The 22,137-nt window shown below is 42.9% G+C and overlaps 1 protein-coding gene across 1 annotated transcript in view; it reads left to right on the top strand.

The window, feature by feature from the left end:
• Positions 1-14,759: 14,759 nt before the first annotated feature.
• LOC104624223 (inverted formin-2-like) overlaps positions 14,760-22,137 on the top strand; it is a 13,503-nt gene continuing 6,125 nt past the window's right edge. Inside the window, exons 1-8 of the mRNA XM_010291533.1 lie at positions 14,760-14,879; positions 15,362-15,423; positions 16,847-16,949; positions 17,561-17,646; positions 18,731-18,831; positions 20,083-20,153; positions 20,247-20,354; positions 20,951-21,021. Coding sequence (XP_010289835.1) covers positions 14,760-14,879; positions 15,362-15,423; positions 16,847-16,949; positions 17,561-17,646; positions 18,731-18,831; positions 20,083-20,153; positions 20,247-20,354; positions 20,951-21,021 — 722 coding nt within the window. The remainder of the gene's footprint in view (positions 14,880-15,361; positions 15,424-16,846; positions 16,950-17,560; positions 17,647-18,730; positions 18,832-20,082; positions 20,154-20,246; positions 20,355-20,950; positions 21,022-22,137) is intronic.

Raw genomic sequence — 22,137 nt, 5'->3', positions numbered from 1 at the left:
TATTTTCTCAAAAACTGTAAAAATGCAATTTCAGTACCTATCTCCTGCGAAGAACAATGCTTGCTTTGCTTGTGGGTAGCCACTTCCTATAGCACCATTTAAATACAGATATCTGGAAGAGGGGATAAAACACTGGACCCAGGGGAGAAGTACTAGTTGGGGCAAGGTACCAGCTCCAACTCAAAGCCAAATTCTGTTCTAGAGTTGCACACAAAGTAATCCGTTGGAGAGCAAACAGACTGTGCATACTTCTTACGTGCATTCATGCAGCTTTCTGGGATGGGGGTGGGGTATAATTTGGCTTTTGCCCCTCCCCCCAAAATAATACAGCTAAACCCAATTTCTAGTGAAACTGTATACCAGGTTTCCTGCATCTTTCATTGATGCTGGCAACATACAGTTGCCCCTCAAAAGAAAACTTAAGGAGTTTCAGGATGAGACTTTCATTTGCAAAACTTTGCCTGTTTTTACAGCAAATGGAAAGAAAAACAAGAAAAAGAAACAGCCGAAACACCCACTGTACTGAAATTGCATAGTTATGCGTTGACCTTCCCATGCTGATGAGCATCTCCTATGAACTGAATCAATAATGTCAAATCTCTCTCTATCTCATTTCCTGAAAGGAATGTATTTATTTCTCCAGCATCCCCAGTGCCTGGGGCTGGGAGCCTGGCCCAGAGCAGTCCCTTCCTGGCCCCTGGGGTGGTAGAGCAGAGGAATCTCTGCAAGATTTCAACACAGGGTTGCTTTTGTTCCAGCACCTGAAGCATCATTGCTAGCAAGAGAGAATAAGCTATAAAGTGGATAGTTACAGTTCAGACTACTCCTGCCCTCCTCCTGGCCCTTTCCATGCCATACCACATCAAGTGGAAAAGGGAAGTAGCTCTGTTGGTTTAAAAATCCTAAGGAAGATTTGCAGCAAGAGCAGAAAATAGCAGCAGCGAGGCACAGGTAAGAAATATGTCAGGACCAGTGGCCGTGCTGCACAGGGAGGGCAGCTGAAACCGTGAGTTAAGTGTAACTTGGATTATGTATGTTTTAAGCATGCAGGCTTAAAAAAATTCATATTTGAAAAAAATAGAGACACAGACAGCTTTGAATTCCCCTTAGAAAACATAGGAAAGCAATAGAGAGGAATGCATGGACAAACAGTACCTTTATGAAGTGACCGAGTCAGGCAGGAGTTTCAGCACATCCTTGAAACGCAGTGCCTGGCACAGGGCAGAGGTGAGCTGCACCTTGAAACCTGCAGTTCCCTTTTTCCTCTGCTGCCATCTTTATGTCATTTGGAAAGGTTAGAGGAAACAAAAATCCATTTGCTTCTCTTAGTGTCCAGCCATAGTGCTTCCTCGCCCAAATGCAGCTCGAGTCTGTCCCTCTTGATGTGCCAGACTCAGCAAGCTCCCCATCAGTATTTTTTCCTTGGATGTACCACCTCATTTTTTTTCTCTTTTATTGTCCCAAGTGCATGTGGTCTGTTCAGGTCACAGCACCAGTTCTCTTTTGGTACAGGATTATTTCTCTCTCTGGTGGATGTGCTGGATGTGGAAGTTGCTGGTTTCAGTGAAGCCACAGGAATCTTCTTCCTTCTTCTGCAGATCCAGTTGCAGGGATCAAGATTTGATCCCCTTATCAGTTTTTAGAACTTCTCTAACAGCAGCAGAGTAAGGGCAGGAACAGCCTGTGACTCTATGAAGTAATATTTCAGAGCAGTAGAAGACTGTTGTAATCAGCTACAGAGCTCTTGCCTCACCTTGACTATATCTTGTTATGCAGCAATTTCTGTATTAATGTTAATGTTCTTTAAATGTCAGCTTTTACACTCAAAGAGTGGCATCCTATGCTATCTCCCTGTTCCTGAAAGAAATGGTTAAGCCTGTTTTCCCATGGAATCAAGGCACCGATGGTCATGCTGTGTTGATATGTGTGCTGGTAACATCTGAACTCATTTCCAACCAAATCTGAAAAGAGCTTGCAGAAGGGCCATTTAACAACAGCTGACAGTCAAACAGAGGAGGATGGTACAAATGCCTGGACTCAGGGGAGATGCTGAGTTCCCTTGTCTTAGACCCTAGAGAATCCAGACAAACTTCATTTCCCTAGTAGCACCCCAACCGTTAGATACACACACATGCAAAAACACCGCTTTTGTTTTGTAGCTGCAAATAATTTGCATTTCCCCCTCCTCCTGCAGGCGTTATGGCAAGGCAGAAGAAATAACAGAGACCCAGTGAACCACTCACGCGTCCCCAGAGTGCTGCCAGCTTCTCAGAAGCCAGGTTCCGCATCACCAAAACACCACCGTGGTCACCTCTGCCCCGCCAGGACACGCCGCTTCTCCTCGCGCAGCCTTTCACTCCCCTTCCCAAGACCCAAAGAGCCTCCCCGGAGCCTTCGGGCCCCTCGGCCCATGCCTTAGGCTGGGGGCCCATGGGGCCGGGCGCCGGTTCTGCACCTGGCAGCGTGCAAGGGTCAGACCTCTCGCCCGCTGTCCTCAAAGCCAAGTCTTTCAACCTGCTCTTAGGCCAAACTCCTCTTGAAACGACAGCTGAGTGTGGCCCAAGAAAGGGCCGCAGTGTTTAGCCCTTAGAGAAAATTTAAAAATAGCAGTGCCTCAACTACATTAAGGGTATAAATTAAGCAGTGGCTCTACCATCACAGGTGGAAGCATGTTACTCCCTCTTTTCATCGCCCACTGAGGATTTATATCAGACCAGGTCCAAGGCCCAGATCAGACAAATGTATTTTTAATCTCAATCATTTAAAGCAAGGGAAATCGGTTACAGCGGGGGAGAAAAATGCTAAAAAAAAAAAAAAAGCATGCATTTAAGTAAGCATATGGCCATATAAATAGCGTCTGGTTCCTACATGATGCTTTTATGTGCAATTCCATTGAAACTCAACAGTAGTCTTGCAGTAGTCTTCTCACATGCACAGACGCATCCATCAACTTTCGGAGAACCAGGGCCCCAGTTCCTGTTATTAAAGCACGAGAAAGATGTTTTCCAGAGTGCTCTACTGGACACATTTTCAGCTCATCCTTTAGTAAATCTCTGGGCTTGAACGCCGTTGTCAGCTGCTTGCACTCAGAAGTCTTTGTGTTCCAGCTGCAGAACGTGTAGTTTCATGTTACTTTTGCTTTTAAAACTGGGAATGTGCAGTATTGTGTTTTCAAAATTCAGAGCTTTATTTCTCAAGTTTTGTAATAACATTGTATCATAGTTTTGTACATAGCTGTCCATTTAAAATGATCGATGTTTGTTGAATCTGTGGTGCAGTACTGTGCTGAAACATGGATCAAGTGGAAGAGCTGGGTACATTTAAGAACTACACCTTTATGTGGTAACTCACTGTGGCTAGACTAATGTTCAGGCTAAAGCTTATTTTGCTTTGCTTAATGGGACCTGTAATGTCCCTGTAATACTGAAAACTTCGCTGGACTAAGTTAGAAGTTAAACCAAGAATTAAATCGCTGGTTTATTTTAACAAAAGCATTGCTATCAGCATATTGAGAAACGCTTAACAAAAGCAAAGATTGGCTGAGAGCGGACGCACGGGCAGCTTCAGTTCAGGAGACCCCACGGGGCGGCACAGCCCCACTGCAGCTGAAATCAGAGCCCCACCGTTCCCTGCAGAACCACGGAACCCACCCCAGGTTTAACTTGCAGGACTGTCTCCATCACATTTTGCGGGTTTCCCCTTTTCCCAGTCTCAGAGCACATCACCCAAAGCATCAGTCCCTTTTGGTCCCATTAATCCAGCTGCTCTGCTGTCAGGTTAGACCCCAGGCTACAAAAATCTGAGTATCAAACACGTTTTCCCAGCAGCTTTGCAACCTCTGTGTTTCCAGCACGAGCCCTCCAGCAGCCAGCCTCCTCCTCCCCACACCCCGCTGTTGTGTCAATAGGAACAACATCGTTTTGAGGTTCGGGACTGGGGAACAAGCAGGCTTTCCGGGTGTTACCTGGGGAGCCTTACCTGCTGATGCCCCGCGGGCTGCTCTCCTCAGAGGCTGCAGCAGGTGTCCGCTGTCCCATTTCCACCTAGAGAGGGCAGCTCTTTTCACACAGCCAGAGGTTCTATTGCTCTGCATCCTGCCTTGGCCTTCAAAGAAAGGGTAACTGGCGTTACCTTCCTCCTGCCCGCAAGAGTTTATGGAGAAATGGGCGATTTTGAGCCGCTGCCTGTGCTTTGTTCCACAGTCATCTGTGAAAACTACATGAAATTATCTATACAGTCACATCCCAATAACCAGGCTGAAGCACAGCATTTATAATTTATTACTCCAGAGCAGCTCAGCTTGCATAACAGTGGTTATTTAAGAAGAACAGGGGGACAGAATCAGAGCAGGTCAAAGAAACATGTTCAGCTGGGATGTGCAGTTTTGCTCCATTTGTGACCTTGAAATAAAGCTCATGATCCTGAAGATTTTTTCAGTGGTTTCAAGCCCAATTTAATTACTGGTAAAAACAACATCATTTCAGCTACTTCAACACGTCTGTGGTCATTTAAGCCGACAGTGAGTCTGGACCTCAAAAAAGAATTCTTGTGGTTTATTACAGCAACCACACATGGAGTCCAGTACGTAAACCAGCCTGTGAACTCCACAAGTTTCTTGCTGCCAAATAACTGCTTATTCCTTAATTAAGCATTGGCTTATATGATAAAATGAAGCTATGAAAGAAATCAGCAGAAGTCTTTTCTAAGTATTTCACATCAGAATTTAGATATATTTAATGAGATGGATTTTCAGGGTTTGTTTGTTGTTTTGGGGTTTTTTTTAATTTCAATACTGAAAATATTTCAAAGTTTAGAATAAAGTAAGTTCTTGACAAGTTTCCTTTCTCTCGTGGGGATGGGGAAGGCCTATGATTCACCAAAATATGTCCATCAAAGTCCTGTGTTTTCCACATAGTTTATAAAGCACCTAAGCATATCATTGTTGTATATGCTTAGTAATACTTATCCATTGTTTTCTCTCAAAGAAACAGAGATGTACAAGTGAAGCCATATCCAGTACATGAGCACCACCACAGCGTCGCGCTGTACTTAGAACATGGCTGAAATCTCTGCGTCCAAAGTTACGCCAGCACCTTTCGCTTTCAGCGTACCATTTGGTCCTCTCCTACATTCAGTAGAGCAGAGGGGGCTGAGAAATACCTTCTATGCATGAGCCTGTTTCAGTAAAATTAACAAGTTTTCCTTCTGTCCAAGCATGAAGTCTGGATCTACAGCTTCATATTCCTGGTTTTCTGTACACAGTGATCAGCCGAGTACAACATACAAGCTTACCGTTACTAAACGTCAGCACTGTACCAATCCTAGCTCGCTCTGTCTACCTATGTGGTAATAGTCATAGCCATGTAACGGGGTTTTGTTCACCTAACACATCTGAAAGCAAATACAGTCATGAACCAACACCATCATGAAGCACATTTTGTTCGGTCACCTTACAGTCAAGCTGTGGGCAGGGTGTGAAAAACAGCTTTGCCGTGTCTAGAAGGGTGACTACAGAGGGTTGAAAATGGGGCAGTGACAGTGAAGGGACCTCGCTGGTGTTTGCAATTACTACACAGTGACAATCTTGCAGAATAACTGCTTTGTTTGCATGATTTGCAATGGCAATGGAGGTCCATAGTAAAGAAAAAGGTTTCCAACTCCCTAATGGAGAGTTTAAGCAGCCTCAGCTTACATTACTCAAAGTCAGAAGACAAGAATCACCCTGTGACTGTCAGCTCCTATCAAGTCAGTTTAGATACACTTCCAGCCTGTCAAAGTAGGTTTTTTCTAGGATTAGCAATCTTTGCTGATGACACCTACGTTATGGTTATGGTTGCTTTGCCCTGCTCTGGGCATGTAGAACCCGATGTGTTTGTCTAGTACTTAAGCAGCTTCATAGCTTCATACAACATAATCTGCAATGAGTTTAGTCATGAATTGGTGACAAGTAATTACTAAATCCATCAGTCAGAAGAGATGGAGAAAGTCACAAGTACCACAGAGAGATAGGGTTTGCCCAAAGAAGAGGTAGGACAGGCAAAAAGGGTAACAGATATATGGTGTCTGCTGCTACGATCCTTCGAAACCCACAACTCAATTTTGCAATCTAAATGAAACCCCCAATAGCACACAGTTTCCAGGAGTGATCCTTTGAGGCCAACAGAATTTTTCTATACACTTTGCCATGTTCTGCAGTCTCTGTTCTTTTAAGGTTTTCACAACTCAATTAGCTAAAACCATAGCTGATCTGCTCTATAGTGGTGGTGATAGTCCTCTGAAGGGGAGCTTGGACAAGACCCTTCCCAAGGTCCCTCCCAACCAGCATTTCACAGAATCACAGAATGGTAGGGGTTGGAAGGCACCTCTGAAGATCATCTGGTCCAAGCCCCCTGCCCAGGCAGGATCACCCAGGGCAGGTTGCACAGGAATGCATCCAGTCGGGTTTTGAAGGTCTCCAGAGAAAGAGACTCCACAACCTCTCTGGGCAGCCTGTTCCAGTGCTCCGTCACCCTCACAATAAAGAAGTTTTTCCTCATGTTGAGGTGGAACTTCCTGTGCTGCAGTTTATGCCCATTGCCCCTTGTCCTCTCACTGGGCACTACTGAAAAGAGACGGGCTCCATCCTCCTGACAGCCACCCCTCAGATATTTATAGACATAGATAAGGTCCCCTCTCAGCCTTCTCTTCTCCAGACTAAACAGCGCCAGGTGTCTCAGCCTTCCCTCATACAAGGGATGTTCCAGTCCCTTAATCATCCTCGTAGCCCTCCGTTGGACTCTCCAAAAGTTCCCTGTCTCTCTTGAACTCGGGAGCCCAGAACTGGACACAATACTCCAGATGAGGCCTCACCAGCGCAGAGTAGAGGGGGAAGATAACCAATAACCTCTCTCAACCTGCTGGTCACACTCTTCTTAATGCACCCCAGGATACCATTGTCCCTCTTGGCCACCAGGGCACATTGCTGTCCCAGGGATAACTTGTTGTCTACCAGGACTCCAAGGTCCTTCTCCATGGAGCTGCTTTCCAGCAGGTCAACCCCTAACCTGTACTGATTCCTCCTCAGATGCAGAACTCTACACTTGTCCTTATTAAATTTCATGAGGTTCCCCTCCACCCAACTCTCCGGTCTGTCCGGATCCCATTGAATGGCAACACAGCCTCCTGGTGTATCAGCCACTCCTCCCAGTTTTGTACATCAGCAAACTTGCTGAAGGTACATTCCAACCCTTCATCTAGGTCATTGATGAAGATGTTGAACAAAACTGGACCCAGTACTGATCCCTGGGGAATACCACTAGCTACAGGCCTCCAACTGGACTCTGCACCGCTGACCACAACCCTTTGAGCTCTGTTGCTTAGCCAGTTCTCAATCCATCTCACAGCCTACTTATCTAACCCATACTTCCTGAGTTTCACTATGAGGATGTTATGGGAGACAGTGTCAAAAGCCTTACTGAAGTCAAGGTAAACCACATTCACTGCTCATCCTTCATCTACCCAGCTAGTCACTCCATCATAGAAGGCTATCAGATTGGACAAGCATGATCTTCCCTTGGTTAATCCATGCTGATTACTCCTGATAACTTTCTTTTCATCCATGTGCCTAGAGATGGCCTCCAGAAGGAGCTGTTCCATCACCTTCCCAGGGATGGAGGTGAGGTTGACCGGTCTATAATTTCCCGGGTCTTCCTTCTTGCCCTTTTTAAAGACTGGAGTGACGTTGGCTTTCCTCTAGTCCTCAGGCACCTTTCCCATCCTCCATGGAGATGGATGGAGATGATGGTGTTGCAAAACGGAGAGAAGTGTTGCAACAACATCAGCTGGCTCCCTCGGCACTTGCGGGTGCATCCCATCAGAGCCCATGGATTTGTAAATGTTCAGTTCAGCCAAATGATCTCTAACCCAAACTTCGTTGACCAACCCAAACTCGTCGACCAATTTCTATGTTTCTCTGTTCAGCAAGAACCAGATACAAGAGAAGCAGAGTAGTTCAGAAAAGATAGGAGTAGTAGGAATCCAGAAACCCTTTCAGGTCTATATGTTAATCCTCTTTGGTGAACCAGTATCATACACTCAGAAGAATATGCCCCAGGAGTAGTGACTACAGTCACCATGGTAGCAGTCTACAAACCCATCCAAATCACAGACAAATGGTTTTCTTCTCTAAAATACCTCCTTAACTGGACAGACCCCAGGGACATCAGGAGAACAGAAGGGTTTTTTCTTCCTCCAGGTACTTTCAACTGCTCTACTTCATTTGCAGAGATCTAGAGGACAGAGGAGAGACCCTGACCTCCACAAGGCAAGTTCTGTGACACATACGGCTGCCTGCAGAGGTCTGGGTGCAGACCACAGTGTAACTGCACGTAGATTAAATGACAGCCAACGTGGTAATCTCTTCCAAATCACGACCTATCTCAAACCTAGCAAACATTCAAAGATTAAAGCTATTATATCCCATCACTAATCCCTTCAGCTTTACAAGCCCGAATTAAAGTAACTGCCTAAATTCCTTTCCAGTGTGAAGATTAATCTCTACTCTCTTACAAAGCCCCAGTTAGTCCTACAACCCACCTTCTCCCAGCCTCCTACCTTTCACAGCCCATCCCCGTGCTCTACATAGGCCTTCGCATGGTTCCCCGGTTGAACTGCCTCACCGTGCTGCCGCAGGGCACAAAGAAGGGGCCTCAGCAGCGGTCTCCCCCGGCCTCTGCCACCCACAGCTGCTTGCTGCTGGTCCAGGCTCCATCTGCACCAGATCCCAAGGCTCCTGCCTCCCCACCAGCTGTCAGAAAGTAGTAGCCAGTTCCCTTAGAGGGCTTTTTCTTTAACTCCATCACTAGGATCGAGCCCACAGGCATTATGAACAGACTTCACAGCCATGCTCCAGCCAGCAGCTGAGGCAGTTAGAGTGAAAAGTGAGCGCTTTTACTTTGTTTCCAACTGCTTCCAGCTTTTTGATGTGAGAAAATGGAGGCACAGCAGTAGCTGGATCTTAATAAGGGAGAGGTGGGTAACTTGCTAGATTGCAAAAACTGAACAGGCTTTTGATTGCCAGAGCACCAAAATGAAATGTCAGGGACTTGGGTTACTGCGCTCATCCATTTTCTGCCACCGGCTTCCTGAGTGGCTGTGGGCAAGCCATTTCTCTGTGCCTCAGTTTCCACATCTGTAAAAAGGGGGCAATGGTATCCTTTGAAACACTTAGACAGCTGTTGATGAAAAATACCACAGAAGAAATATTGTTAGTAATAAGCAAAAAAAAAAAAATCATTCTTCTCTTTTTCTCTTTTCTGACATCATAACACATGTTTGCAGCCATATTAGAGCCAAAACAAAGGGAAGAGGGTGACTTTCAAAGAACTACTGTTCCCCTAAGACATCTCTAAACCCAGATTGCAGAAAACCCTTGGAAACCCCTAGGAATATAATGGAAAGGAAGAGGGTGACCCTTATAGCAACATGATTGCTTATGCAAGAACGCATTAAGATGTCTAATTTCTTCTACTTCTTATTTTTACAAGAATCATAAGCATCAAGAATAAATTACGCCTGTTGAAAAGTCAACAGTGAAGAATATCACACTGGGAACCTCTTAATGCAAGCAAGTCCCTGAATCCAAACAATAGCAAGTGTAGCCCATTGGGGGGTAACGAAAAATAGCTTTTGTACTAGTTAGGGACCATCTATCTGCATATCCCAGTGACTAACCATCTCCCTGGTTGGGTTATACATCCCGTAGCTCACTTCCAGCCACTTGATAAGCAGTACATCTTCTTAACCTCAAAAATATCTTGCATTGCAGATATTGACTCTTGTGCTCACACTTTTGATGGTTACCTTTAAAATGTATGGGGCACAGTTTTTAACCAACTTCCCCCCGAAATGAACCCTTTAGGAATAACTCACAAGGGGAAATACCAGGTTTTCTGAAGCATTCATCAAAATCCCTGTTTCCAGCATAATAATGACCAATAAATGAATTTCCAGCTACAAAGAAAATCAAGTTTTACAAAATAATATGGCCCCATATCAGCCCACCAGCAACACTAGAAATTAAGAAAATAAGAGTGCTTACATGGCCCAAGACACAGAGGTAAGATCTAACTTAAAAACCTAAACCCTATGCCATCAAAGTGCATCTTATCTTTCTAGGCCAATGAGAAGCATGCATGTCAGTAAGCAGATGAAAACAAAGGCCTGTATTGTAGCAGTCCTCAAACATCAGCAGCTTTTCCAATAAAACAAAAAGTAGAGTAGCAAAGCACTGAAAACAGCTTCACAGTTAATTGCAAGTTAATTGATTTCAACTGGATCATCAGGGTTGGGCTGGTGTATTGACTCAGTCTCTGTTCCTGCCTATTGGTGCCAGCCAGTTACGGAGCTTTTGGAGCTTTCTGCAGTATGCTAGTGCTTCTCTGGTTGCACTGAGATCTGTGTGTATATACGTATCCATTTCCCAGAGGTGGAAATTTGCACTTTCTAAGGAGGAATTTAATGCAGAGATTTTTTTTTTTTTTTTTAAATATACCCACAAGCTCATTTGAGCAGTATCAGCAACGTACGTTACAGCTGCCTTGAAGTTACACCAAAGCTTTAATCTTCCTAACAGCACGGATTTCTCTACACAGTCTCAAAAGTATAATCTTTGGACATACATTATTATAAGCCTATTTATCATTCAAAGCATATTAGCTGTTTCTTCTGTAGTATCCTGGTTTATTAGGATTTTTAAAAACAAGACTTCCCTTTACACAAACCCTATAGCAATTTAGAAGAGCACTCCAATTAAAAAAACATGAGCTTCCTAATTAATAGTCTTTTACTGATTCTTCCAATAGCTTAATTAAAATAAACAAGCAGCAGAATTTTAACATGATTATTTCTAATAAGATTTCTTTTTTTAATCAGTTATTTTACTCCTAATATTTCTAGCAGAAAGTGGCTTATTTCTTATTAGGCTCTTTCATAGTGCTGAATCCCTCACTCGTCCTGCTAGGGTAATTACAGACATCTGTACAAGTTTAGCGCAAAGATTGTGAAGTCCTAAAGGGGATATGTCAACAACTTAATGTAAATTAAATGTAAGCCTGCTTTACCTTTGGGAAAAGATTAGTGCTTATTGTGCAAAAAAAATGCTTCTGGAAACCAACAACAAGTTAATTCAAGTAAACAGCAAATACAGTTAATACTCATTTTCTATTATAGGCCTTTGGCTTAGCTGTTTTAATTGTTTCCATTTTGTATGTAAATCAAGTGTTATTTTCTGGTTGATTTAACATTTAATTTTTTAATGTAAGTCATTCTTACTAAATTAATATTAAAAACACAAATCAAAAATTTTACTGCTTTCTTTTGCCTTAGACGCATGGGTTCACAATTTCACTGAGGCTTTTGTAGGAGCTGGACAACATCTTCAGCATGAACTGCTAGTTTTCAAAGACAAACTGCTTCAAATTATAGAAGATGCTTTAGAGGTGTACTGTGGACTAGAGATACATCAACTGTAGGTTTTAATGCAGCTCCCTTACAGAGTTTTGTGTAAGTCATTATTTAAAGTTGCTGCATCAGGAGGAAAACAGTCATTCGTAAGTATTAATCTAGTCCTTTTGGGAACATAAACATGGTGTGTGGATACAGACCAAAAAAGTCTGATCCTGCACTAAACAGGAAAACGAAAATACCCAGCCACTAAACTCCATTAAAGCCACCGGTGCTACTAATGTATGTTTTGTTGAAGACTTGCGTGAGGGCTGGGATGATGGGGATCTTTGTTTCTGTTTACATGCAGTCCTAAAAAGGCTGTATCTACTGTGTCGTTTCTATCATTGATAGTTTGTTCATTGCTCCTCGCTTAACATGTGGTTTCTACTGTTGCTGATAGACACTGCTATGGAAGTTAGATAAAGGAGGAACAACAAAGCAACTACAGCTACTGAGATTAAGTGTCCCAGGACACTGTTCATCCACAAGAGATGCAAGTGCTTGCAAAAGAAAGGACCTCTCAGTCAAGCAAACAAAACCAAGCCCTGGGCCACCAAGTACCTCTGCTGACTTTGGTAGGTCCACTTCCATGTCTAAAATTGGGCATATGTACAAGATGGGGACTTCTGCATAGTCTTTTGCAAGAGGCTCCAAGAGAAACTGTATAGTTTCAAGGCAAATGTAAAGATTTATCCCAGATGAAAATTTGGTTAAAGGGCAAAGTAAGACTATCTTATTGATTTTAATGCTTACCAGTCATTTCCCTGTGTGGTCACAGGTCGTCAAACAGCTCAGCCTGAGTCCTCCTCAGCTGTAGCTTGTTTAATTTATTAGGCTATTTGAGAGTTTCTCTCAAAATCCCCACCCTTCTGCACTCAAGGTAAGTTGTGGTGACATGGTTTCTCAGGAACAAGTAGCTGTGTCCCTGCTGTCTGAGAAGTCCCTTGGATAGAGCATCTGTAGCAACTTCCATAGGAGGCATCTGTTTATCCCCTCCCACAAAATGGCTGAGCAACAAGGGGAAAAGAGCAACCAGGTAGAGATTTATAGTGATGATAGTGTTTGCTCTTTCTTTCTTTATGTGTCACGACAAGAAGGTGGAAGGATCAGGAGGAGTCAAAAAGAAGCCTTATGTCCAGCAATACTACTTTGCTCCTGATTCACACAGCTAAAACCACCACAAAATGTCACTTGTAAAGGAGATAGAAATATTTCTGCCATTTACCTTAATGGGAAGTCACACTTATTTCTCTTTGTCTGTGGGAGTTAGCAACAGCCAGCAGTTGTGGGGAACTTTGCTAATCCATGCACCTCCTCATTGTCTTGTAGAACAGGAAAATGGGATCAGGACAAGCCACAGAGAACCTGCTATCAAGCATGCAGTGCCTAAATCACCACAAAACAGTGTCCAAAAGATCTGTTCAAAAGGTGAACAAATGCATTCAAGTTGATAAGGACTTGGAAGAGGAGAACCCTAGTGCAGACCTGAGCCTTCCTTCAACAACTGACCTTTCCTGGAAACCACAGCAACCTCCAGGGAACACATCACCTTCCCAGCAAGGTGTCTCCTCCTCCTCCCAAGGACAGTGTGCCATGCCAGCTCTGCTACCACTGCTGCCAGCCCCTCCACCCCTACCCCCTGGGCGTAAGGTGCCTCCTCCTCCACCCCTTCCCGTGCCCGGCATAAATGCCCCAACGCTCCCACCTCCCCAGCCATGCAGTGATCCTGAGTGCAGTCACCTCACTTGCGGACATGGCAGGCAGCCTCACCTTAAGAAGACCCCGACGCTGAGGATGAAGGTGTTTCACTGGCAGAAGCTCCCCTCTGACGTGGTGAGACGTACGTGCTTGCTTGTAACACTGGGCTGCTCGGTTCATTTTGTTTGCATCCAAACAAAAATGCTCATGCTGGAGGGCTAGGCCTTGACTCAGTCAGTCAGGTCACACAGGTGTTTCCACTGCTCACTCACTCCTACAAAAAATTAGTAATCTCAAATAAACATGGAAAGCCAGGCCTTTGCCAATAAATGGAGGAAACTAATTTGGGAAAAGCACTAAACTGAGGCTCTGTGGGTGATAAAATTATATTAACTTCTCAGTCTCTATTTGTTACTTGTTAAAGTGATGTTGTGAGTCTGCACTAATTAAGGTTTGCAAAATGCTCTAAGCGTGTTGAGTGGGAAGATCTGTTGAACAGTCATGCTCTGTGGTTCTTCCTAATGAGCTGCTGGCACATCACCAGTGAGAGTCTTCTCAGCTGAAGCTTATACTTTTTTTTTTTTTCCTTGCACAGTCAGAAGATACATCAGCCAAGATCCAAGGCTGAAAACTCTTGTCAATAGGGCTGGGGAACATGTACCCGCAGGGTAGGATGTAGCCTCCAACTTCGTTTCAAGCTGACCACAGCCACATAATTTGTGTGAGGTGTTTCCCCCACACAAAATGACACTAAGGTCTGTGGTTAACATGTTCTGCCAAAGGGTTTTTGCAAAGCCTGTCCAGCCCTCAGCAAGGAGGCTGTGAACGTTTCCATTCATACTGCAGCTTTTAACACTCGGCTCACACAACGCAGGCCTCTTAGTTGTTCTTCATTGTCCTTATTACCAGGAAAGGGGGACATCAGGGCATAGAACTTGCTGCTATCATAAAATATAAACATGCATGTTAAAAACCAATTTGAGCCACAGGCTGCTGTCTTGGGCAGGGACACGAATTCAGATTCAGCCCCAGTGTCTTCAGTGCCACTGTTGCAATCTCTCTAAAAGAAAAAAGAGGTGAGATTCTTTGTTAAAGATTCCAGTGTTGTAGACAAGTTCACGTTTTGAAGTGTCATGTGTTATTTGGATGGCTCCTAATGATTCCGGTAATAATGCTGGGCTTGTGAGTCCTTGCCTTTTGCAAAGAGAGACGTTTACCTAATTGGACGCAACATCCCCTCTTTGGGTAGCACAATTCTGCAACATGTAGCTGCTAAGCAATAGCAAAAAGAATTTGGAGCAGCCCATTAAGTTCATCTGCTGCCTTCTGTTCAGTGAATTGAATGTGGTGCTAGTTTTCCAGGTTTAATTAGCCTTCAAGCCTTTGGGATGCTGCCTGTGGGAGCTGCCACTCTTAAATAATTAACATTTGTCCAGGACTAATAAGCATTGTATTTCGTTCATCATCTAAAATGTTTTCCCTTTCACAAATCACACTGCCTTGAAAGTGCTCCTCTACCTCCATGGTCCGTCTTGAAGCATTGTTCTCTTCCAGAAAGCCGTTCCATGTGGGCTGTGATGCCGAGCAGCAGCAAGGAGCTCGTAGAGCCCGACTACGCAAGCTTGGAGCTACTTTTCTCTGTCCCACCAACAGCACCTAAGGAGAAAATGGGGCCAAAAACAAAGAAATCAAAAGAGGTACTTGGACTGCTTGCTTTTGTAGGGCCCGGCAAAATTCTTGGAAATTAAAAGCTTATTCCCTCTTTATTGTTGTTCATCTTTTATAGTAAGGTAGAAAGCTTGGGATTTTTTTATATCAACTTCCTAAGACTGCCTTAAAAAGGCACAGGAGAGGTTTAGAATTAAACATGTTGAAGTAACTCTGCTGAGGGACGGGTCTTAGGCTGCAAGAGGGAGTATGTGGGAATGTCAGTACCTATTCTTATAAATCGGAATACTCTAGACAAATCAGTTCCCTTCTCTATGCCTTTGCCACTCTCTCGTTCTAAAATAGATCTAATGATCTGTACTGCTGCAAATTGCTCTGAGTTTGATCAATGAAGATCGTTAATAATGTTATTACTAGAGAAGAATGAATCTGGCTCAACAAACAGCTCTCAAATTTCTGTTAAAATCAAGGTAAATGTGTTTCTAGCTGACTGATTTTTTTCTTTTCACAGATCACATTCATAGGTCCAAAGAAAAGCCTCCTTCTGAGTATATTTCTGAAGCAATTTAAGTGGTAAGATTTGGAGGGTACTATCTGAATTTTTTGATGTGTGTACATGTTTATTCAGACACTACATGAAATAAATTTAGCAGAAATACTTTACAACCACTATCTTTCTTTAGCAAGGAGTCAATTTTTTTTTTTTTAAACTAATGAAATGTGGCAGTCTGTTTCCTAGTAATTAATATCATGTCTCAAACTGGTAAACCTAAAACTTAACACCACTAATTCCTTAAGAGGCAATATTCATCAATAACAGCAAAATTATGTGTAAACATTTTTCTTTGGTATTACTGACATAAATATCAACTGCTGGCAGCACTTATTAGTGAAGAATCCTGATTGGAAGTTTCAAATTACTTAATTGATTTTAAAGAGACATATCCAGGCCTGCAGATCCAATATTGTCTATAGTTTTTATTTGCAGCTTTTCTATAAATAGGAAACAGTTTCTATAGTTAAAGAAATGGAAACTTACCAAGCGACAGTCCTCACAGGAGGGGGAAAAAAAAAAAGTAAAATAAAGGAATCTGTACTAGGTTTTGGCGAAATATCTTTACTTTTAAGTTCCCTGAAACTACTGCAAAATGAAGATGGATTTTCTGCTCTTTGCCTGCCCTTTGTGCAATGGCCCATGTTACACGGGCTTCAAAAAGAAACTCAGCCTAGAAGTTCCCTTGTGTTAAGAATAAATCAGAATCTGTCAGAGGGATTTGATTTTTTTTTTTTTTTTCCCCAGTCCTTTTTCCATTGCAAACTGCTTCTCAGTGGGGAAGGGCTGTGCATAGCCTAATCCAGTTGCTATTTCCTCTCTCTGCATGATGCCCTCACAGCGGTTACGCTCTCCCGAGAGCAGCTAGTGACCGTGGGATCGGAGAGTTGAGCCCTGCCTGCACTGGTGAGGCACGCGGCCGCCCTGCAGCTGGGCGCTGCCTCTGCTTGCGCTGGTGCCTGCAGGGAGCCAAGCCCTTCAGAGCCCAAACCAGGGCAGTCTGGACTCATTTCAAAGACACGCTGTCTGCCAGAGTTTCAGGCGAGGATTTTGGGTAAAATCTTCTGGGATCTTTATAAATCTCAGCAGGAGGACAGCCATCAGTTTTAGCCTCGGCTTTGCTGCAAGCAGTGGAGAAATTCTGAAGTAAATCTCTTCTCAGTGACACTGGACACCCACAGTAAAAGGAGAGCCTTCAGGGTTTGTTGTGTAAAGATGAATAAAGCCCAGAAAGCACATCTAAATTATGAGGAATATTGCTTTGGGGTTAAAAAAAATCCTTTGCTCTTTCACACCTCCACTGCACTTCTGAGGACTAAGATCCAAAATGTAATGGAAGGCAAGTATAGTAAGAGTTACTGCATTTATTCCTACAGTGCTAGCTGTTTGTCTTGTTACTCCTCCCTATGCTGTTGCTCCACAGCACCTCTCTCTTCCTTACAGCTCCAATGAAGAGATTGCTGCCATGATTCAGAAAGGGGATGGATCCAAGTTCGATGCTGAGATACTGAAGCAGCTACTTAAACTGCTGCCTGAAGACCATGAGGTATCTATTAAGCGTGTTATTCTGATGGAGTTCAGTGTATTTTGTGCTTAGCTTGAAACACTGGCACAAGCTAAAGCAAACTATGACCAGATCCCACATCCTCCTGCACCATCTCAGTCAATGACCTTCCAAGGTCCAAGCAAAGTCTGCCCCAGCCACAGTCTGGCATCTTCACACAAAGGTTAGGCAACAGCACGTTGGGAGACTCAGCACAGGTGTAGACCAACTGCTGCTCTCTGTTCTCGTTATTTTAATTAGATGGATGAGGTACATTAGCATCTGTGGACTTAGGTGAATGAAGAGCCATTCAGTGCAGGTTTCAATGAGAACGGACCCATCTTTTTAAAGGGGTTGCTAGACTTGGATGCATTGTAGCTTGCTGAAGCCCTGCCTGTGGATCAGGGACCTGTCATCCAAAGTGGTGTACAAATGCAGATGACCTTGCAGTCAAAACCAAACTTACGTATTTGCCCTTGCAAACCAGTTCATATACACAGTATACGTCTGCCTCAGTCCCACTGCCTGTGTGCACAGCAAGTTCAAAAAAGCCAGTGAAGTGATTGGGAACCAGAAATATTTGTGTGGGTATTTTACTGTTTTATTCCTTGTAGATAAATGGCCTCAAATCTTGCAAAGAAGAAAAATCAGAACTAGCAAATGAAGATCAGTTTTATCTCCATCTCTTGGAAATTCCTAGGTAAGCAAAACTGTCCTTGTCTTCAACCCATCAGTGTGGTTCTTATAAGATTTGTCCGTAAGAATGAAGGCCTCTGTGTCTGTGCTAGAGGGATGTTCCTGACATTCAGCCTTCAGGATAAATCACCTGACTGCTGACTACATCACCTAAATCACCTGACTACAAATGTAGAGCTGTTCTGAGAAACTTTACTTTCCTAAATGCCAAACAGGCTTTCAGACACCTTTGAAAGTTAAATTAACCTTGATATTAGTAAGTTAGCGAGAAAACTCTTGACTGTTGTAACAGTCTGTATGGCACGAAGTTGCAGACTGAATCCTGCCACCAGGCTGCTGATCCACTCCACCCCTGGTGTAGAGATTCCAGTCTACCAAAGGGAGTCCACAAACCCATGAGTGAATCACAGCCAGTGCTTTCACCACCTCCCTGGTTTTTACCAAGTCAGATGAGGTGTGCACAGAGAAGTCTTTATGCTGTTTGTAAAAAATCATGGTGACATGTTGTAATTCATAGGAATAGCCCTCCATAAATCTGGTAAGTTGCCATGCCACAGCCAGAGACACTTTTTTGAAAATGTTGAGGTGAAAATGTGACTTTTCATTTTCTCAAATGTACAGCTAGCTTTAAAGGTACTTTAGAAAACGTTTTCATGGCTCTTCCACAACATTAATCCATGGTGAGGCATAAACATCGTTAAAGGACATCATTGCAAAAATAGTCTGAATTTCTGTTTGGGAAGCTAAAAGGAGGAACAAAAATGTTGGCTAGTGCTGCCTAGGAATTGTCAAAAATTATGGCCTCATTATGCAAGGAAGTCGCTGCCAGATGTCAGTGCAACACTGCTTTCTGAAAGAGGAGATGACAATTGTTTCTAGGACATCTTTGGAAATATCTAAGTGTTTGATTTATTTATAATCCAGTTCTCGTGTCAGAGTGTTAAAGAGAACCTAACAATGCTGGTACTGCGCTTTGCCCAAAAGAGGTGATTCTCTTGCTGAACACAAGTCAGTTAATCAGGCCTGTGGGTTTTGTTTTTGTGGTATTTCTTGATTTTTTTTTTCTTCCCCCCACTGATCTCTTTTAGCTACCAGTTGCGGATTGAATGTATGCTGATTTGTAAGGAAACACAAATTCTGCTGGAGTGTCTGTGGCCAAAAGCACAAGCCATCAAGACAGCCTGTGAAAGTAAGTGCATCAGTGCTGTGTCTATGCCCAGGCTCAGTCATAGGAAGCTCCTCTTCTCCTTTAATAGCACCAGCGGTAGCATATGCTCTACTTTGATCAAAATTAACCTTTTAATTGCTGAATATGTGAACATCAGAATGATTCTGCAGATTTCTGCTTCTAAGAATTCATTCTACAGAACTGCAATTCGTGCTGCCCTGCTCTGAAGTGGAGCTTCTGTCAACATGAGTAACACAAACCTCTCTCCTGCCAGTGATTCTGTAGAGAAGAAGGAAATTTCCGTTACGTCAATGCCAGATTCTGTTTGAATGTAGGTTAAATTTTTAGGTGCAGCAGGGATTTTTGTCCATAGCAATGAATCAGTTGCAGTTTTTCCTCTAGTGCATACTGGTTGCAGTCCAGCTTAGCTCTGCAGTGGAGCAGGCCACAGTGACATACGGACAGACAGAATCTGGTTTGGCTTCCAAAACGGATGTCCCAGGTGATGCTCACTACTGTTTCAGAAGCTCTTCCACACAAAATTAGCCTTAGTTTTAGTTTTAAGTCAAATCTTTCCTGAAGTTGCTCTTGGATTCTAGCTTCTGTTCAGTAGTTTTAGAGAGTCATTGACCTCTTGTTGAACAGTTAAACTGCAAAATTCTGTTTATGGTTGCACATAAAACTTGGTTATACCTGGTAGTCTGATGTCAGTGCTATAGTTACTCTTTACTGTGTTGTCGTCAACAGCTCTCTGCAGTCTCACCCCGTCCCTGTGCCCCTTCCATCCATTGCGTTGGGTCAGCGTTTCTGTTCTAGTTCTGCCAAAAACTTTATTCTTACCCCAGATTCTCCTGTTAAAATGCACAGCTTCTGGTTATCACTCTCACTAACGATGATACCGAGGCAAAAAGCCCTTTGCTTTCCTTAACTTAGAATAATAAGTGCTGGAAATGGGGGCTATAGACTTTCACAACTTTATACACTTTCTCATATGCAGCTCTCCCTCATCCCCTAGATGACACATCTATACTCCAAACCTGATGGGAAAACTAATTTTCCATCTATTTGTAGAGAAGAGACCACAACAGAAACTTACTCATTCCACTTCCATTCAGCTGATTTATTTCTGTACAGGTATATTTCCAAATCTATAACAATATCTTGAGATAATCTTTGACGAGAATTTTGTTATCCCCGCTGTCAAATAAGGAAAATCCTATTTCAGATCATTTAATTTAATGTATTGAAAATGTCTCTCTTTTTATTCTTCAGCACTTCTTACCAGTCACCGACTGCCAGTTTTCTGCCAATTGATTCTTAAAGTTGGAAACTTTATGAATTATGTAAGTAAACTGATTTCTTTAACTGCTATCTGCAGAAAATACAAAAGTAAGACTTGGAAACTGAAGGAAGGAACTTTTTTCTGTATCTTCTAGGGGCATCACACTGGAGATGCTGGGGGTTTTAAAATTAGTGCCTTGCTCAGACTGACAGAAACAAAAGCAAACCAAAGCCACATTACTCTGCTTCACCATATTTTGGAGGTACAACAAAACTATGAAATTATTCTGGTGTGCATTATTCTCAAATATTCATTCCTTGGGAACTAAGGGGCTTTAGCCGCAGTAGCACCCCACCATAGGTATCTGGAGGATGAGCCTCTGTGCCTGAAATACAATGAAAACTTTTCCACCATTCTCTGAGCAGTCGGGATCAGATCCATACACAGGAATGTTTAGAGAGTTAACACTAGGTTTCCTTTCTCAAGTTCACTTAACATATGTGCTTGCTGTTTTCTTTCTTTTCATCTCCATCTGCTCTCTTGTGTTGACATGCCTCCCAAATGCAGATGTCAAATGAAACTAATTTTAGTGGTATGAAGACAAAATCTCAGGTCAGTTTGTGCACTGTGGCAGCACATGGGGTGTAAGCCTGAGCCGTTAAAAGAGCCTTTTGCTTTCTTTTTAACTCCTTATGGGTGCCAACATGAGAAAAAGAATGAACAAGACTAAATGTACCTCAATGCTTATAAGAATTAAAACTGAAGTGTTAGTTTTTCAATTGTGACATTGTCCAGCTGAAAATCGTTCGTACTCTTGGACTGACTCAGCATGGTAACCATTTTTCACTTCAATTTTAGGAGGTTGAAAAAAAACACACAGATTTGCTGCAGCTTCCCAGAGATCTTGACTTTGTTTCCAAGGCAGCAGGGTAGGACATTATTGTTTGTTTTTGTCATGTATGAATTGCCAACCTCTTTAAAGCCAACAGGGAGCTGAGTCATTTTGTGGTGATGTAATAAGGTCACAGGACTTCTCTGCTGTGGGAGAGTGACATTCTCTTCTAACACCAAGCAGTTTTGAGATTTATAAATCAACTTGGTTAAGACTCTTTATGTGGAGCTCAGTGGGAGCTTCTTTCAGAAGCTCCAGTACTACCTTAGAAGTAAAACTGTAAATAGTGAGCTCCCTCATTTTCAAGGACTGAATTCTTCTTCCACATACTGCAATAGAAACATATCTTCCCTGACATTTCTCAGTCATACTCATGTGCAAGCCCATCAGGAGGTACATCCGCAGAGCTGGTGTAAGGAGGGAATGACTGGGGTAATTTACTGGCAATCAGGGGACCTCGGGGGTCCCCGAGTTGAGTATCAGCACAAACTTCTGATATATTCGGACAGGAAGGAAAAAAAAGCTGCTTCTGCAGACTTTCTTCCATGTGCTTGAAAGCCTCATGAGTCTCACACCATCTCTTTTTGTTTAGCTCAGAAGAATCACATGGAGATATGTTAAATTACACTAATCAGAATCCAAATGTATAGCGCCAGGATTAATGTTTTGAACCCAGTTATGAATGCATAGGAACCTTCAGTGTTTTGCTTGTATTTAGAAGTGGGGGAAACATGTAAATCTGGAAATGGATTGACATTGTTCAGTAGCTGCTAAATAAATAGAGAAAGTATTTCTATTTGATGATGCAACAGAAAGTATTATGGCTTTTGAGAATTATCTGTGCAGAATTTAAGTTGGATGTTGTTTTGAAACATGAATTTCCTTTTGTGTTGCGTGATAATAGAAAAGCTTTTGATAGCTAAAACTAAATCTTGCTGGTCAATTATATGAGTGTGCTCTTTTTTATAAAGTAATTGCCCTCTAGTTTAGTCAAACTCTCAAACTTACAAAATTGATTTGCTAATCAACCTGCGGAGAAGTGTTTACAATGCAAATCCTGCAAGGGACTCTTCTAATGCTGCTGACATCTGGATGCACCGTGAAAACACCACGACAGGCTTTGCTGATTCAGTATTTTTTGTCTGGCACAAAG

The sequence above is a fragment of the Phaethon lepturus genome, unplaced genomic scaffold (assembly GCF_000687285.1).
Source record: "Phaethon lepturus isolate BGI_N335 unplaced genomic scaffold, ASM68728v1 scaffold44197, whole genome shotgun sequence".
Classification (NCBI taxonomy): Eukaryota; Metazoa; Chordata; class Aves; order Phaethontiformes; family Phaethontidae; genus Phaethon; species Phaethon lepturus.
The sequence above is the reverse complement of the archived record's forward strand: the minus strand, read 5'-3'. Positions and strand labels throughout refer to the sequence as shown.